Below are 18,148 nucleotides of genomic sequence, written 5' to 3'. Positions count from 1 at the left end.
GCCCTCCAGCTCCTTCTGAAATGGCATGCAGTCTAATTAGGTATAGAAAGGATTTTACTCAATAGCTGTAAACAGATCTGAGGGGTTGGGATAAAATCAGTCTGACTGTGGAAACTTTTCAGGATAATTAGAACCTGTTATTGGCAGAGTGTGAGAGAGACCAAAGGATTTTTAACAGTGGGAAGCTTGCAGTTGTGGATGCCAGGGGAGGAGAGGGACAGTGGCTGGTGAAGTGAGGGTCTGGTGTCTAACCAGGGTCTCTTTGAGAGGTAGGATAAGGGGTACAGTTGCCTTTTTTTTTTTTTCTTTTTAATGCTCTTTAATATTTTGGGGTTTATTCTGTAGTACTAATGGTACCCCAATGGAGGAGGGCACAAATCTACCTGCAAAATGGTCACTAAAAAAAAGAAAAGAAAAAAAGAAAGGAAGAATATCTCAGGTGGTTTTATATAAAGGCATGTTTAAAAATTCTCTTTCCACAGATCAGAATGGTCTTGCCTCAGATCTTTGCCATTTCCCTACTGATGTAAGTGCTGTAAAATTGCACCTCCTGGCTCAGCCGGTCCCCACAAAGCCACCCCAGCCACCAGCCCCACCTCGACCCGCCGCTCAGCTCTGCCTCCCCGTTCATGGCAATGCCCCAGAATTCAACCGGAGAAAATGGCTTTTGTTTCCCTCAAACCCTTGACTTCTCCCACCCAGCTCCTCCTCCTGCTGCCACTGCTCGGACCCTCGAGTCCCCGGGTGGCCAGGAGGCATGTGACACCCCCCTGAGCAACGGCACCGTGTCCTCCGGCCTGCCCAGCCCTTCCAGCTCCCAACCCCTCTGCTCCACCAGCCCTGAAGAGGAGGAAACCCAGTTTGGGCAAGGGATCAAATACGTCTCGGCCGAGGGGGAGGAACCGGCGTGCGGCTGGGGGGACTTCACCCCGGGGTGCCTGCAGCTTTTCAACACCTCCAAGGGCGTCTTGTTCTTCCTCTGCGTCGCCTCCTTCCTGCAGGGCATGACGGTCAACGGCTTCGTCAACACCGTCATCACCTCCATCGAGCGGCGCTTCGACCTCCGCAGCTACCAGAGCGGCCTCATCGCCAGCTCCTACGACCTGGCGGCCTGTGCCTGCCTGACCTTCGTCAGCTACTTCGGGGGGAACGGCCACAAACCCCGATGGTTGGGTTTCGGGGTGCTGGTCATGGGTTTGGGCTCCCTGCTCTTCTCCTTGCCCCACTTCACCGCAGGGCGCTACGAGACGCTTTCGGGTTCCCAGCTGGGGGTTTGTGGGGGCAACCGGAGCTTGCCCTGCTCCCGGGATGCTTCCAGCCTCTCCGGGTACAGGTTTGTCTTCATGCTGGGGCAGTTCCTGCATGGGATGGGAGCCACACCACTCTACACGCTCGGTGTCACCTATTTAGATGAAAACGTCAAAAGTAACTACTCCCCCGTGTACATTGGTGAGTGGGGCAGCTCCTGGGGGGAGGGAGACGTGGGTCTTCTGCTTTGGCACCCCCAAAAGCCATGCTGAGCCCTTCCACAAGAGGTGCTCCTTGCCTGAAGCTCATATCTGACACGGCTATTTTATTTTTTTTTTCCTTCTTTCAGCTGTTTTCTACACTGCTGCAATCCTTGGGCCTGCAGTGGGTTATCTGGTAGGAGGAATGTTTCTAAATATTTATACTGAAATTGGAAGAGAGTAAGTCGCTAAAAAATCATCTTGTTCCTTTTCCTTTACGCTGTATGTTTCCTTTGGGGTAAAAAAAAAAACCAGAAAAAACCAAACCAAACCAAACCTGTAATCTGGAGAAGCGAGCTGGTGGCTGGGTGGAATTGTGCCTGTGGGGGTCAGAAGTGTTTCTGCAGGGGTGCTAAGGCTGAAAGGGTGCCTGGCATGGGTGCTATCACAAACCTGTCAGCTTCATTTCCCCACTCATTAGTGTCTGTTAATGAGGCTCCCAGCAGCAGGCAGATTTTTCAGATAAATTCCCCAATGAGGGCAACACTGCCAAGAGTGCTGCTCATCCTCCTGGTAATCCAGCCAGGACACTTACTCTCTCTTTGCTTCCTAGGATTGGTAATATATTCTTATCTCCTTACAGGCTCCTTGGCAGGTGAATGGGTTAAAAAGGGGAAGCACTGGGTTTCCAGGGGACAGAACAGGTTATTTGGGTGGAGCTTGGAGCAAGCTGGGAGGTGTCCCTACCCATGCAGAGTGCTTGGAACAAGATGATCTTTAAGGTCCCTTCCAACCCAAACTATTCAGTGATTCTGTGATTTCCAGGAGTTTTCTTGCAAAGGGTGGTTCTGAAGCGGCACTTGGCAACCCCAAAGCAGGAATGAAATGGGGAGAGGTGAATGTGCAAGCCAGGGGATTAAAGGAAAATTAACAGTGGATTTTCTGAGTGTTGTGCTCTGGTGTGGCAGAAGGGATGGTGGATGTGGCATCTCCAACAGGTGACTGTGGGAGAGGCCAGAGATTGGTGTCCCTGGGCCCTGCCAGCTTCATCCAGAGACACACCAAGCTGTCCTGTTCCCTGTCACACCACCTCTCCTCTCTCTTGTGTCTTTTTTCCCTTCGTTTCCCACAGGACTGACATTGCCCCAGAGAACACTCTGTGGGTGGGGGCATGGTGGATCGGCTTCCTCGGGGCTGGAGCAGCCTCCCTCCTCATCTCCATCCCCATCCTGGGGTATCCCCAGCGCCTCCCAGGTATGTGGCCCCAGGGAATTTGGGGCTGTGCAGGATTCACACTGACCCTGGGGTTTGCATCCTTCTGCAAGGGGCAGGGGGACAGAGGAGAAGCTTCTCCTGCTTCAATTGTAATTCCTACCTGGATTTCATCCCTGTGGCTTCCCAGCTGCCTCTTTTCCTTCTCCTCCTTCGCAGCCGTGGGTGGAGGGAGGATGTCACGTTGCATTTTCCCCCCCAAATCCATTGTTTTGGTAGGATCTGCATCCCCTGTCTCAGGTGCCCCTTGTTCCCCTCTGCCTCTCGTTGTCAGGATCCCAGCGCTACACGGTCATGAGGGTGTCAGAGGCTCATCAGCTAAAAGATGGGAGCCACAAAAAAGCATCGGATCCAGACTTTGGGAAAACAGTGAAAGATCTACCTCGGTGAGAACCCCTCCCTGCTCCTGAGGGTCAGAGAACACTCCCCTAGAAGCAAGAGGAATAACTGGGGTTGAGCTTCCTTTCTGTGGTAGCAGCTAAAAGGTTGTGCTCATCCTCAAATGGAGCCAGGATGCTTTCTTGCAGAGAAGGATGCAAAGCACCTGATCCTGTCTTGGGGCTCTTGGTAAATGGGCAGAATTTCCTCTGGGGATGCTGTTGAGGAGCAGGGGACAAGGTGCTGGCCCTGCCTGTGGTTTTCAGAAGGTGAAGATCCACCTGGAGTCACGGGGAATGCTCTGGGGTTCAGGGGCTGGTGCCAGGCTCTGGGTGATGGGAGGTGCCCAGGCATTGCCATCTCATTGCCTCTCCCCAGCAGCATTTGTTCTTCCTGAGTGTTCTTGTCTGGCCCAACTGGGTGTTGTCCAACATCCCCTCCTCTCTGTCCCACTGGGGCTTTAAATTTCCCTTTTTTTTTTTTGTTTTGTTTTGTTTTGTTTTGTTTTGTTTGTGTGTGTGGGCCACGTTTTGTTCTTTTAATGGGAAAAGAGGAAACAAAACCCTGACTTACAGCTCCATTCCAGACATCCTGTAGCTTGATGTTCCCTTTCTCTTTTATTCTTAGCTTTTTTGTTTGTTTCTTTCTTTTACCTTGCAACTTCCAGACACCTTTTATGTAACTGACCCCAAAGCTGCTGCTTGACTCTGTGGTGTGGGTGAGCACAGAAGGTTTGGTAGGAAACTCTTTAAAGTGATCCTGGGTGGGAACAAGTGAGTGGCCAAAATAAAATGGGGTCTTTTCACCTGGAAACGTTTGTTATGGATCTTTGAAATCTTATAATTTGTGTGTGTATTGAGGGCAGGGTAGAGGTGCTGCTTTGCTGGTTTGGCTTTGTGCAAGCCATGGGTGTTGCAGAGGTGTCTGGATGTTCTTTTAGGAGTTTGCCATCAACAAGGGGATTTTTTTTTTTTTTTTATTTCTCTAAGGGTGGCTGCTCCATGTAAAAACAAACATTCAGTGCTGCCAAACCCTGTGCTGCTGCCAACAGGGACTTCTGGTTGTGGTATTTGCCTTGGTGCTGGCAGAGGAGGAGGGAAGCAGGTGCTGGATAGGGGAGTTTTCAGCAGGAGCTGTGTCAGTGGAACAACTCACAGTGGTCTGAAATTCTTTGTAGGAAGTTTACTAGGGGTTAAGGCAGTTTCATGAAGGATATTACATACAGCAGATTTCAATACTGTTATTAAATGGCATTCTTGAGTGGGTGCCATTTTCCAAGGTCACGGCTTTATTCTCTGCACGGAAATTGAATTCAAAACTTGCATTTAAATAATGATAAGGTTGTGACTAAAGCCAACACAAAAAGGGCAGGAGAGAGGGATGAAATTTAGTGGCTGATGCTTTTGTTGCTTGGATGGGACAAAACTCCCACTGTTTCTCAGTTCAGGCTGCCAGAGTGGCAGGTCCAGAGGCAGTTCCCCCCCAGGAGCATCTTTTTTCACCCTTTCTTCCCCAAGAACAAACCCCCATAGATGGACAACTCATATCATGAAATTCAGGTCAGGCCAGACCTTAGTGTGGTTTTGTTTGAAAGTGAAAACCTGACAGACTTTTGTGCTCCCTGCTTTTGATTAGTAAAAGGGAAGTGCCTTAAAGGGTTGCTATTCTGGAAACTTGCATTAAAAAGGGGATCCCATCTGTGCATGCAGCTCCTGGGGACACATGGACCAGGCTGGAGAATGAGGCCAAAGGACACTGTTGCTTTTTGTGCACATTTTGTTTTGCACATTTTCTTACAGTACAGACAGTAAGAGTCTCACAAAGATAAGTAGAAATACTGATGAAACAAAATCCTGTTCCATGGCACCAGGTCCTTTCTGAGTGAGCTTCATGAATTGCTGTATTCACAAGAGCAGGAGCTTACAGGAATGCAGCCCGTGCAGCTTAATCCTCTGCCCTGCAGAGACTTCTGTCTTAATTCCTGAGTTGAAAAGGCCTCATAAAATAGCATTTTCTTTTCTCTAGTTCTGTATGATTGCTCTCATGAAATGAACTCTGCTGTCAGTGCAGAGGGATTCAAACAGAAGACACACAGAGCTGTGCCAGGAGAGGAGGCTTTGTCCCAGCAAGCTCCAGGACACTGGTTGTGAGGATCACTCACTGGTCTGTCAAGGCTACAGACAATATTCCACTTGTTCCTCTTGGATGAGGTGGTAGGATGGGGCTTTTGTCTGTCTCACAGCTCTTCTACAGCTTCTCTGTGTTGCAAAGGGAGGTTGGTTTGTATTTCTGCAGGACATACCTGTTGTCCTCTGTGGTGGTGATGTTCCCTCAGGTGTCATTTTTTGCTGGAAAAGTCCTCATTGACACACTCTAAAATGGCATCAACATCTATCTGTTGTTAATGACTCTTTAACCTGTGGCCATACCCTGTTTCAGTGCCCTGGACATGCTCAGAGGAGCAGGCTCTGATGGTACAGATGTTCCCAACCTACTCAGTAGGACCATTACCCAAGGAAAGGGTAAACCTAAAGGAAAGGGGAAAGGAGAAACCTAAACCCAAGGAGGTTTAGGTTGGACATTAGAAAGAATTTCTTTCTGGAGAGGGTGATCAGACACTGGAATGGGCTGCCCAGGGAAGGGGTGGATTCTCCATCCCTGGAGATATTTCCAAAGAGCCTGGATGTGGCACTCAGTGCCATGGGCTGGGAACCACGGGGGGAGTGGATCAAGGGTTGGACTTGATGAGCTCTGAGGTCCCTTCCAACCCAGCCAATTCTAGGATTCTATGATTCTATGAAAGTACCCACAGCAATAAAAACTTGTAGGGTCAGGCTTTTGTAGGGGGTGGGATTCTTCTCTTGGCAGTGCTGATCTTCCTGAAATCCCTTTTGGCTGGAAGAACTGAGGAGAGACAAAACTATTCAAGAGTTAGGTGGTTTCTGGGTGTGATTGAAACCCTTCTGATAGCAATGAAAAGATCTGTGTTGACTTTGGTCAGGTTTTATATGTCAGAGCTCCTTGAAGCTACGTGTTCTGTCTGCAAACAGATTAAATTACATGACTGAATCTGTACTCCTAGAGCTGAAAGAGTTCCTCTGTATTTTTCAACCTGTAAGCTTTGGCCACGAGGCACAAAGTTGCAGTAATACCAGGGGACAACTCCTCTCTTTTCTCTTGAATTAAAAAAAAAAAGATGAAGGCGTTGTGCATTTTTTTTTACATCAGCCACAAGGTCCACAAGTGTTTTCTCATGAAGAGATTAGACTTTGTGCTTCCAAATAAAGCACAGTTGTAAAGGTAATTCCTGGAAACTAGTTTATTAAATTAAACTAATCCCACCAGCTAGCCTATGGTTAGCATAAAGCCCCCTGTAATCAAGGTGTAAGAATGTGTGGTATTTATCTTTCCTTGTTCTTTTAGTTTAAATCCTCCACTTTATGTAGATAAAGTTGGGTAAATCTGGTGCTCTCTCACTCAAGTTGTACCCCAGTAGCTTTTCTCTGATTTCCTATTTCCTCCTAAGCAGTAAGAGGTCTTTTAATTCAGCAAGCAACCCAGGGCATCCCTGTCCCTGCCACCAGTGTGGGATCACGGGGTTGTTCCTGTCTCAGGGATGGGATGCTCTGTGCTACTGCTCTGGGGAAAAGTCATGTAGCAGAATTCCAAGCTCATTACAAAATGCCTCTCAGAAAGCCATGTCAAGCCTCCTAGTCCAGGATCCAAGCTGGGGAGAGATAATTGAAACCACCCCGTGTGCCCCAGGGTGTTTCTGTGTCTCAGAGATGGAATTGTTGCTGGATCTGCATAGAAATGACATGTGGCATTTTTTCAGGCATATCTATGGCTCTCCTCTAAAGCCTGGTGGGTTGAAAATAAAATGTTTAAGTCAAGCAAATGCATGAAGGAGGTGTTTCTTCCATATAGAAAAGCTTGCTTGGTATTTTACCCTGAGCTGCAGCACATCCATGGTCAGCAGAGGTGATGATTCTCATGAGGAGATGGTGCACATGAGTAGCATGTGTGTATGCAAGGATTAATACAACTTTGTTCCCTGGGTTTGGTCAAGTTGGGAGCCCTGAGGTAGCTGCCATCAGGGACTAATCAAACCTTGAAATGGTTGGGATTTGGTGAGAAACAGTGTCCTTTCAATATTCCCCCATCTAGCAATGGGAAAAACTCAGCCTAATGCTAAATATTGGAATATTAGGGTCCTACACGTGGTCCTGCTGACTTGAAGATAAGGGGCAGACCTGAAATCACAATGTGCCTCAGTGATTCAATTCCAAACTATTTCTCCTTCCCAGATCAGTGCTGTTACTTCTGAAGAACCCCACCTTCATCTTCCTCTGCTTAGCAGGAGCCACTGAAGCCACCCTCATTGCTGGGATGTCCACATTTGGCCCCAAGTTCCTGGAGTCTCAGTTTAGTTTAAGTGCCTCTGAAGCTGCTACCTTTTTTGGTAAGGAAACCAGATTTTTGCAATATTTTCCCAGGTTGCCTACAAAGACAAGAGCACTCCAGCTCCTTTGGAGTGGAGACAAACACTTAGCAGCTCCTGCAGAGCAGTTATTGATTTCAGCTATTAAATAGGATCATTTCCCATCAGCATATCTGTACCTAGTGCGTGCACAGAGCTGGATCTCCTGACATCAGGAGGAAATGTGTCACTTCTGTGGCCATCTGTTACCCTCTAGAGGCAGGCAAAATAATTGTAGTTTGTTCCATTTAGTGCACTACCAGGAAACATTAACTCAATGTTTCCTCTAATGAGGGATATCTGGATTAGGGGACGTATTTTTTCAGCATCCCAAAAGTGGGAAGATCCTGACTTAGCTGCCATGTGGCAGACTGAGGAAGTGGTGTCCAAAAAACATTAATACCTTAAGGAGTCTGTTTTAAGATCTCTGAGTAGGAAGAGCTTCCTTACCTGGCTCATGCCACGTTACCTGAGCTGTTACAGTGACCACCCTGTAGCAAAATCCAAGAAGCCACCCAGGAACCAAGGGATTGATCTCATGCAGATATACTGCACTTAATGTATTCAGACATGAAAACTCCTTGCTTGTATTTCTAAACTTCCATGTGCTTTTTTTTCCCCTCCTTTTTTTTCCCCCCCTTTTTTTTCCCCCCCTTTTTTCCCCCCCTTTTTTTCCCCCCTTTTTTTTTCCCTCCCTTTTTTTCCCCCTTTTTTTTCCCCTCCTTTTTTTTTCCCTCCTTTTTTTTCCCCCCCTTTTTTTCCCCCCTTTTTTTCCCCCCTTTTTTTTCCCCCCTTTTTTTCCCCCTTTTTTTCCCCCTTTTTTTTTCCCTCCTTTTTTTTCCCTCCTTTTTTTTTTCCCTCCTTTTTTTTCCCCCCCTTTTTTTCTCCCCTTTTTTTCCCCCCCCCTTTTTTTCCCCCTTTTTTTTCCCCCTTTTTTCCCCCCCTTTTTTTCCCCCCTTTTTTCCCCCCCTTTTTTTTCCTCCCTTTTTTTTCTCTCCTTTTTTTTCCCCCCTTTTTTTCCCCCCCTTTTTTTCCCCCCTTTTTTCCCCCCTTTTTTTCCCCCCTTTTTCCCCCCCTTTTTTTCCCCCCCCTTTTTTTCCCCCCTTTTTTTTCCCCCCTTTTTTTTCCCCCTCTTTTTTTTCCGCCCCATTTTTTTTCCCCCCTTTTTTCCCCCCCCTTTTTTCCCCCCCCTTTTTTTCCCCCCCTTTTTTTTCCCCCCTTTTTTTCCCCCCTTTTTTTCCCCCCTTTTTTTCCCCCCTTTTTTTCCCCCCTTTTTTTCCCCCCTTTTTTTCCCCCCTTTTTTTCCCCCCTTTTTTTTCCCCCCTTTTTTTTCCCCCCTTTTTTTTCCCCCCTTTTTTTTCCCCCTTTTTTTTCCCCCCTTTTTTCCCCCTCCTTTTTTTTTCCTCCTTTTTTTTTCCTCCTTTTTTTTTCCTTCTTTTTTTTTCCTCCTTTTTTTTTTCCTCCCTTTTTTTCCGCCCTGTTTTTTTTCCCCCCCTTTTTTTTCCCTCCCCTTTTTTTCCCTTTTTTTTTTTTTTTTTTCACTTTTTTCCTTTTTTTTTGTTTTTGTTTTGTTTTTGTTCTGTGTTTTTTGTCTTCTTTTGTTTTGTTTTCCAGGTTACCTGGTTGTGCCAGCAGGAGGGGGAGGCACATTCCTGGGAGGATTCCTTGTGAATAAATTTAAACTCCGCTGTTCAGGAATCATCAAACTGTGTTTAGTCTGCACAGTCTCCAGTCTGCTGGCAATATTCATTTTTTTTATTCACTGCCCCAACATGCCAATGGCAGGAGTCACCCAGGTGTACAAAGGAAGGTACTAACAACCACCTCATCTCTCTTGTGCTGCGTGGCCCTGGTCACAAGAGAAGGATAACTTCAAATTTAGGGTGCTGGTGGTAGTCATGGTGTGAGTATGGTGGTGGGGGGAGGTGATATCCAGTCAGCCTTGCAGGCAGAGACTGAGGATGAGACCCAAAATATAAAATATTCTGATTTTTAGCATCTAGTTGGAGTCTGTGGGAGAGGTTCCTCTTTAGTGAGGAAGAGGAGATCAGCAGTGAGAGGTACCAGTGTCCTTCAGGGGGTCCCCCATCTCTATCCAATGGGAAAAACTGGACTAAAAGTGGGATTTTCCTCTCCAAATGGAGGGGTCTGCCAATGAGCTGGTCACTTAAACTCTTGGCAGCTCTGGGAAAGAGACAGCTCCAGGGCACTGGTCCTGCTGATGGTTAAAATTGGGTGAGATGAAAGCTTTCCTGGCTTCATGCTACTTAGTGATCCACCACATCTCCTGCTGTCCCTACCCTTTTATCCTCTTCTTTCTCTGCCCATTTCCTCCTGGAAAATGCTCTTCCTCACTGACTGCTCCTGTCTTTCCCTTAGTGCTTTGCCTGCTGGCCACCTAAACCTGACAGCATCCTGCAATGCTGAGTGTGGCTGTCTCCAGGAGACCTACAGCCCTGTCTGTGGGAGTGATGACATTATGTATTACTCCCCCTGCCATGCTGGCTGCAAAAAAGTGGCTGAAAACCTCAGGAATGGCAAGAAGGTATGTCTGAAAGCACTGTGTGTTAAGAAGGTGGTGGCACATCTTTGGTGTCATCTGTCTGGCTCTGCAGAAGTGGCCACAGGTCTGCAAACCAGTGTAAAAACCTGGTGCAGGGTGGATGCTCTCAGGGACCTCCTGGGATGCAGGCAGAAGATGCCTTGAGGTCACCCAGCTTTGCTTCTCTCATCCAGTTCTCCTCACTCCAAACTGCCTTGAAATCCATGGTAAATCACCCAGGCAGACACCCAATTCCTGTCCCAGAACTTATATTGAGCCTTCAGTGAAGGTGATGCCCCTCCTCATCCTCCCAGCAGGATGCTCATAGAAACAGGCAGAGGCTCCAGAGGGGTAGTGATGGCATTCAGCATTCAAGAGCCACTTGGCAAAGTTTTCTTTTATTTAACAACCTTTGTTTTGAAACAAAGGTGTGTCAGGAATGCAGCTTGGTTTTCTGATTCACTCTAGGAGTGAAACCAGCTGGTTTCTGCCCTCCCTGATTGTTGGTTTTTTTTCTTTTTAAAGCTTTGTCTATCACTGTGCTTTCCTTGGCAAACCACTCACTGCCCTTTCTTCTTTCCCAGGTCTATCAGGAGTGTAGCTGTGTTGAGGAACCTTTCCTGCCCAGCCCTGGCAATGCAGAAGCAGGGAAATGCACTTCCTCTTGTGAGAAAAGGCCCCTGCTCCTCTTCTTCATATTTCTGGTGATCCTCTTCACCTTCCTGAGCAGCATTCCTGCCCTGACTGCCACCCTGAGGTGAGCAGGGGGTTCCCTCATTGCTGCCAGAATCCATCTCTGCTTTGTCCTGTGGGACAGGGGTGATGGGAACCACCCCATTACCAGCAGCCTGGAGGCTTTGAGATCAATTCCCTTCCCTGTTTAGCTGGGAAAGCAAATTTTAACTTTGGCAACTCTATCCCCTTCCATCAAACCCCCACAAGTGTGTCCCAGTTTGCAGCAGTGTTGGGGGGGATGTTGCACTGGGGGGGACCAACATCTCCCGAGGGGATGGAGGACCCCAATTCATGGCTTTGTGGGGTGGGGAGGTGCTGTGCAGCCTGGCAGCATTTTGAAGCAATTCCCTTTTGTTCCCCAGGTGTGTGTCTGACAGGCAAAGGTCATTTGCACTCGGGATCCAGTGGATTGTGGTACGAACCCTAGGTATGGAAGGAGGAGGAAATCTGGGCACTGGTGTGGTCTGGTGGCTGTGGGGAGCGTGTGTTACCCAAGAGTAAAAAACCTGTTGGGTTGCAAAAGAAGGGGGTAGGACAGGGGGTGTTGAAAGGGGGATATTTTCTGTTGTTTGCTGTCATTCAGAAAAACCCAATTCCCCTTTGCATATGGGTTGCAAGCTGAATGAAGGATCCTGTAACATATCAGCCACTTCTGAACAACGTGTCCTTGTTTGAAGAAAAAAAGGAGCAGAGGCTTTTTAAGCTCCTGTGTTTGTCTCATGGATCTTGAGCAATGTGTATGTCAGGATGGTCAAAAGACCTGCTGGAATTTCAGGTGCTGAATTTCAGCCTGTCTTGGGTACCTTGTGACAGCTATAGGATGAGTTTGGTAATCCAGATAGCAGCAAAGCCTGATGCTTTAGTGCCAGCACCTTGCATTTTGCAGGACTGGTGGGTAGATGCTGCCCAAAGTGAAAAATTCCCTCTCTCTTCCTGCAGGAGGCATCCCTGGCCCTATTGCCTTTGGGTCCATGATCGATAAATCCTGCCTGCTCTGGCAGAACCAGTGTGGTGAGCAGGGTTCTTGCTATGTTTACCAGAACTCAGCCATGAGCAGATACACCCTCATCGCTGGACTGGTCTACAAGGTGATGTTGCCTCTTAACTTCCCCCTCTGAAAAAGCAAAGCAAGGACCTAAGGAGACAGCTTTTTACCCCAGGAGAGGATTTCACACAATTAGGTTGTCCTGCTCTCCACCCCCACCACCCCAATCCAAATTAAACCTTCACATAAAAAATGTTCTCAGGGAAGGCAAAAGCTCCATTTGCTTCTGGCCAGGTGATGGTGCTCCAGGCATCATCATTCTCTTCAATTCCTGTCACTTCCTAAGCTTCCAGCTTCTGATGCACCTTAGGAAATATCTTCTCCCAGCAGTTACCAAGAGGATTTTTGGGTTTTTTTTGCTGGAAGTGGAATACAGAACCCCAGTGTGTTAAGGAGAGTGAGGGATGGCATTGTGGGCAGGCTGTAAATAATCACTGCTAGAAAACAAGGGAGCTTAGCTGTGTGTTTCTTACTTTTTAGCTGAAAACCATCATTTTAACTGCCCCCAAACAAGTCCTTGCCCTAGATAGCAGTGTTCAGCAGTCACTGTGATAAAGAGACTTCCAAAACCCTTCTCAGGCCACGTCAATCCACACTGTGCTGTCCTCCAGGTGTCCATCTGGGACTGAAGAGCTTTCCAGATTCTCACTGTCCCATTGCTTATGGGCTGCCTAAATTCAGATTTTTCCCCCCTCCAGCTGTGTGTGCTGATCTGCTGCCCAGGCTGGCCTTCTGCATCCTCTCCTCCCCAAAGCTTGGTCAGCAGATCTCATGCCAGATGAGGGCTGGGTGCCTGGTTTTGGAGTCAGCAAAGAGTAATGGGATGTTTTGGTGGCTGCAGGTGCTTGGGACAACCTTCTTTATAGTTGCCTGTTTTCTCTACAAACCCCCACCATCGGAGTCAGCAGCAGGCAGCTCAGATGCATCTGAAAATGGCAACTCTGACCTCCAGGAACAGAAGCCTTCCCTGCCAGCTGAAGAGGAGATCTAGCTCTGTACGTGTGGAAGTGACTTTCTCAGTCTCCAAAATAAGATTTTATGCAGTCCCGAGGGGGGTTTTAAAATTAATGTTATCATTTTTTAAATTCAAAAGTAATAATTTAACTGACCACGGGTGTGCTTGCTCATTTCTGAACAGCAGAAGCACATTTCAAAATGTGCACTGATGCCATGTGCAGTTATTTAATTTTATTTAAAGAAAGGGCTACCCTAGCTTTATTCTCTGTCTGTGACAAGCAAGGACCACATTCTCCACTCGTGGAAATAAGCACTGGTAACTCCAATGGAGCACAGAATGGGAGTTAAACCACCAGAAGATCTGGTCCCTAAAATCTTAATTGGAAAGCCAGTTGTAGCAAAACTTCTGTTGAGACTTCCCAAGCTTGCAAAGAGCCCTGGAGTCTGCATGGGAGAGAGGACAACAGGGCTTGAAACTGCAAAGAGCCCCACCAGTGACCTCCTCCTCCCTGTGACACCCACCTCATGATGCTCAGGAGCAATGATGCAAATCCCCATTACTGTGCCATGGGAGATGGCTTTGGGATGAGATTTGTGTAAGGAAATTCATCAGTACACTACAGGCAGCCATCCCCAGAGCTGCTGAGCACTGTACCTACACTGCCTCATTTCCTTGCAGGAATTACACCGTGGTGGCACTTCACTTTTTTGAGATTTTTTTTTTTTTTTTTTTTCTTGCATTGTTTAATGTTGATGCCTTTTGTAATGCACTGGGCAAAACTTGAACTTACTCCTTGCTGGTTTTGTTGGGTGCCAGAAGACATGAGATAATGGATCTATGCAATGCTTCTCTTGGGTTGCTCTGTAAAAAGAATGAGTTTGGGTAAATGAGGAACCTCAGCCTGAAATGATTTTATCTCTAGACTTAGATCCAGGGATGCCTTGCCCTAAGGACAGACTGCCTGGTGGAAGGGGGATTCTTGCACGTGGAGAAGGCAGTGTTTCCAAAATGACCTTTAAATGTGGACTTGCAATACTGACCAGAACCTTTCTGAGAGGGACCAGTGAAATTTGGGCAGGTTTCTGTCTAGTTACTCTCTCAACCCAACCTGGGTCAGGTTAGTGCTTAGCTGAGTGCCCCCACTCCCAGGGCCTCAGCTGCAAAACTGGCACAGCTTTTGTGCCAACTGCTCCCTAGAATTACTTTGTAGAAGGTTTTGTGTATTTTGTGTATTTATGCTTTCATAAGTGGACGTGGGACAAGGTTTGTTGCCTTCATTAGCAGAGAACTGACTCTCAGAGCAGAGGCAAAGCCATTTCCATTTCAGATGGGGCATGGTCAAACTTCAGGTCCACAGTGGTCAGGAAAGCAGCTTCTTCCATCCCCAGATCCCCTTCCACCAAAGCCAGGCAGTGATATTGCCACTTCCAAACCCTCATTTCCCACCCTCTGTCAAGCACCAGGAGAGACCTGAGTGTCACCAGGAGCTCCAGGTGAGTTGGAAGGTGGCTTTTTTTTTTTTGAACACAGGCAGGTGGTGAAGCTTTGATGGGACAGAATGAGCAGGAGAACCCTTTTTTTCCAGGGAGGCAGGATTAGAGCCAGATGCAGATGTTTAGACCCAGCACCACCCAAACACCAAAGGCTTCTTCTCAACCTCCAGATGGGTTTGGAGCCACCACCAGGCTGGCTCCCAGCAGCTGCCTTTCCCAGCTTTACAGACACTTTGGGTACAAGCAGGGATCTTTAGTGGGGGAAAATGCATGAATGTATTGGGGAAACATATTTTGTGTATGGTGTATTTATGAAAGGTAGAAGTTTTTCTTAATATATATATATATATATGGATATTGCAAGGCAATTCTAGTGTTTATAAAATTAGCTTTATCCAAGTGTGTTGTTTCCAGAGCAAGAGAAGAGTTTGTAGGATTCTGGGCATTTATTATGTTGCTGGGGGACTGGTAAGTCATGGATTTCTGTAAGCAACAACAAGGTGTTCCTGTTCCTTAAAAAGGTGATGTAGGTGTACAGGTAACTTAAAATACTGGAAAGTATGTTTCCCAGTCTCTTATGAAGTATTATATTGCTATCAAAGCATAGAAATATAATCAGTATTTCACAGGTACTTGTGTGCATGTTTTTTGTCAGTTGTCACCCTTTCCCATCTGATGTCCCCAACAGGGGTGGGTTGGAGGGGTGCTGTCAGGGAAGATGGTGCTAACAGGCTCAGGGGGTCCAGATTTCATGGCAGGACTGTGTGATGTCTCCAGAGACAAGAACTGGGTTTAGGTTTGAGCTTAAATCACAGGAAAGCCTCTTGTGGATACAGGAGCTGCAGGAAGCATCATCTGACTGGTGGGACAGCAGGTGACATGGACACCCTGTGGGCTGGTGCCTCCTACTGAGTTACCCTCTCCTCCTGAGACAGAAAATAATTGCTTTTGAAGGCAAAATGAGGTTTTTGGCTGGTGGGAAGAAGAAGAAAAAGGCAGTACCTTTGGTGTCTTTCATCAATGGACCAACCCTGTTAAAGCCATGGAGTTTTCCCCAGCCCTACACTGTGTAAATGAGGTCAAAGTCCTGTGACACGTAGGGTTTGCTTAAGGGTTGATTCAGGATGTGAAAGAACACAAACAAAGAGTGGTTGGGATTGAGGAAAAGCCAGAGGGAAGTAAAACAAATGAGTTCCCAGAATGGAGCCCAGGGAGGGGGAACTGAACGTTATTTATTGCAAACAAAACCCCCAGGCAGGCAAGGAGCTGGGTTTGTCTTCTGAAGAGTTGAAGGAAGTGGTAGGAAGGTGGGTGTTGGTCTCTTCTCCCAAGTAACAAGCAATAGAACAAGAGGAAACGGCCTCAAGTTGTGCCAGAAGAGGTTTAGCTTGGATATTAGGAACAACTTCTTCCCCCAAAGGGTTCTCAGGCCCTGGCACAGTGCAGTGGTGGAATCTCCAGCCCTGGAGATGTTTAAAACTTTTGTAGATGTAGTGGCAAGGGTCATGGTTTATGGTTTAAGGGTCATGGTTTAAGGGCCTTGGCAGTGGTGGATTAATGCTTGGACTTGCTGATCTTAAAGGTTTTTTCCAACCAAACCCCATCCTATGATACCCAGATGGACTTGAGGCACTTCCTACCCTTTCCCTGCTGCCAGGGACTCAGTTCTTCACCTGGATGTGAAGAAAGGCGCCGATAAATCCCCACCCTCTGGCTCTCTCGTCCTTTCCCCCCCCCAAAAAACCAGGTTCCGTTCTTGCTAGGGTCGGGTTCGGGAGGATGTGGGAATAATCCATCCGGACCGGTACCACTAGAGGGCAACGGAGACGGCGGAGCGGGGCGGGCGCCGGGAACGAGGTCCCGGGGGTTTATAGGGAGGGCAAAAGCAGCTCCCGGAGCTGGGTTCCAGATTTACAGCAGGAATATGTTTTAAAAAATCCAAATAAGGTCCTAGGTGTGCCTTTAGGATTTAGAAAGAGAGCTTTCCAAGGGAAACAGGTGGGTGCTGTGATCAGAAAGTGATGCAGCAGGGGAGGGTCCAAACGGCAGCAGTTTTATTCTTATAAAAGTTGATCAATTCTTTTTTTTTTTTCCAAGCTTTCCCTTTTTTTTTTTTCCAAACTTCCCAAAACAGGGATGGAGAGCTCTGAGCTGTCAGTCACTAGACTTTTATAATAATATTAAAAAATATATATTATATATATAATAATTATATATAATATATTATATATTATATATTATATATATTATTATATATAATATATGCAATAATTATATATAATATATTATATATATTTATATATAATATATATGATATATATATAATATATTATATTATATAAATAATATATAAAAATGTATTATATATATTATATATAATATATTATATATATTATAATATTATATATTATAATTATATAATAATTATATATTATATATTATATATTATAATATGTATTATATATAATATATATAATATTATAATTATTATATATAATATATATATTATAACATGTATAATAATATATAATACATTATATATAATATATCATATAATATTTTATATTATATTATATATAATAATATATATTATATATTATATAAAATATATAATTTATATAATAATATATGTAATATATATTATATATAATGTATATCATATAATATTATATATATTCTATAAAATATATATATTATATTATTTTATATTATATATTATCTATACGGCTGTGGCTCTGCTGTGGGAACTGGATTTCTATCCAGCAACTGGAGAGGATTCAAGGGAGCAGAACGTGCTGGCATTTTCTGTGGCTACAATAATTTCCTCTGGAATGGACTAAAGGCCAAAATTTTCTTGCCTCCTCTCAACTTTTCATCGTGACCTTCACAAAGCAATTTTAGAAGATGAAAATGAGACTTTCTGCTCCTTTGAACGAGGCACTGAGTTTCTTCTCCAGCCAGGAATCCTCCAGCCAATTTCCTAGAGTCACATAGAAGAATAAATCCGATGTTAAATGAAGAATGTCACTCGTTTCCCATCTTGCTTCCTTCGTTTCCAGATCCCACCCTGTCACAGCGCCCTGAGAAACCTCCTAACATTATTTACAGTGGGATGAGTCCACCAAAACCTTTTATTCCAGACCTGCCCTTCCAGTAAGGGGGAAGCAGAGCTATAATAAAATGAAAATTGCAGTAGTTCAGTGCAGCACGAGTAACTATAGAAACTGGAGCTCTAGACATGAATGTTGAACATACTGATGTGCCCTGGTTGAAGCTAATAAGAAAAAAGTGATCTCTTACTATTCCAGCAATCTGCTTTAAAAATACAAAATCTGTTCTGAGCAGAGCAAGGCTTTGAAAGTTGATGAAGTTACAAAGACAGCTTTCTACCTCAGCAGAGGTAAGAATCAAAATTCATGAGGTGAATGAGCCTTTCTGGCACTACAGATAAAACCTCCCAATAGTTGGCACCTCAGCAAGATCCATGAGAAATATTTTTAAGTAGGAAAAGTAAAGTACCCATCAGCTTTGCCAAGGATGGATTGGCAGTGGATTTGTCTTGGGAGATGCAGACACTGAGGTTTTTTTTTTACTCTGGAGGGAAAATAGCAATAAAGTCAACCTCAATGCACCAAAGAAAAAAAAAAAAAAAAAAGTGGATCATTAATTTAACTTGGGTGGGTAATTAACTTCCTTCACTGAGTCCTTGGCAGGTCAAGCACAGGTCGTGGGCCTCACCCTGGGTCAAGTTGTGCCATTGCCAGGGGTCAGCTGGCCTTGCAGGGATGTGATGAATT

The 18,148-nt window shown here is 45.7% G+C and overlaps 1 protein-coding gene across 1 annotated transcript; it reads left to right on the top strand.

Annotated features, from left to right (window-relative positions):
- The first annotated feature begins 536 nt into the window (after positions 1-536).
- SLCO4A1 (solute carrier organic anion transporter family member 4A1) lies at positions 537-14,983 on the top strand. The gene is made up of 11 exons (XM_071759723.1): positions 537-1,449; positions 1,598-1,688; positions 2,581-2,702; positions 2,995-3,106; positions 7,406-7,560; positions 9,193-9,388; positions 9,958-10,123; positions 10,705-10,877; positions 11,218-11,282; positions 11,795-11,943; positions 12,742-14,983. Exons 1-11 carry the CDS (start codon positions 630-632, stop codon positions 12,889-12,891), a joined length of 2,199 nt encoding a protein of 732 aa, XP_071615824.1. The 5' UTR covers positions 537-629; the 3' UTR covers positions 12,892-14,983.
- Positions 14,984-18,148: the final 3,165 nt, after the last annotated feature.

Source organism: Heliangelus exortis, chromosome 16 (genome assembly GCF_036169615.1).
Source record: "Heliangelus exortis chromosome 16, bHelExo1.hap1, whole genome shotgun sequence".
In the NCBI taxonomy this organism is placed as follows: Eukaryota; Metazoa; Chordata; class Aves; order Apodiformes; family Trochilidae; genus Heliangelus; species Heliangelus exortis.
The sequence above is the reverse complement of the archived record's forward strand: the minus strand, read 5'-3'. Positions and strand labels throughout refer to the sequence as shown.

Excerpts from the sequence above, each read along its gene's own strand:
- SLCO4A1 (XM_071759723.1), top strand. The coding sequence starts at position 630 with ATGGCAATGCCCCAGAATTCAACCGGAGAAAATGGCTTTTGTTTCCCT. Across the intron at positions 3,107-7,405 it reads ACAGTGAAAGATCTACCTCG|ATCAGTGCTGTTACTTCTGA; the intron begins GTGAGAACCCCT and ends TCTCCTTCCCAG. Across the intron at positions 9,389-9,957 it reads ACCCAGGTGTACAAAGGAAG|TGCTTTGCCTGCTGGCCACC; the intron begins GTACTAACAACC and ends TCTTTCCCTTAG.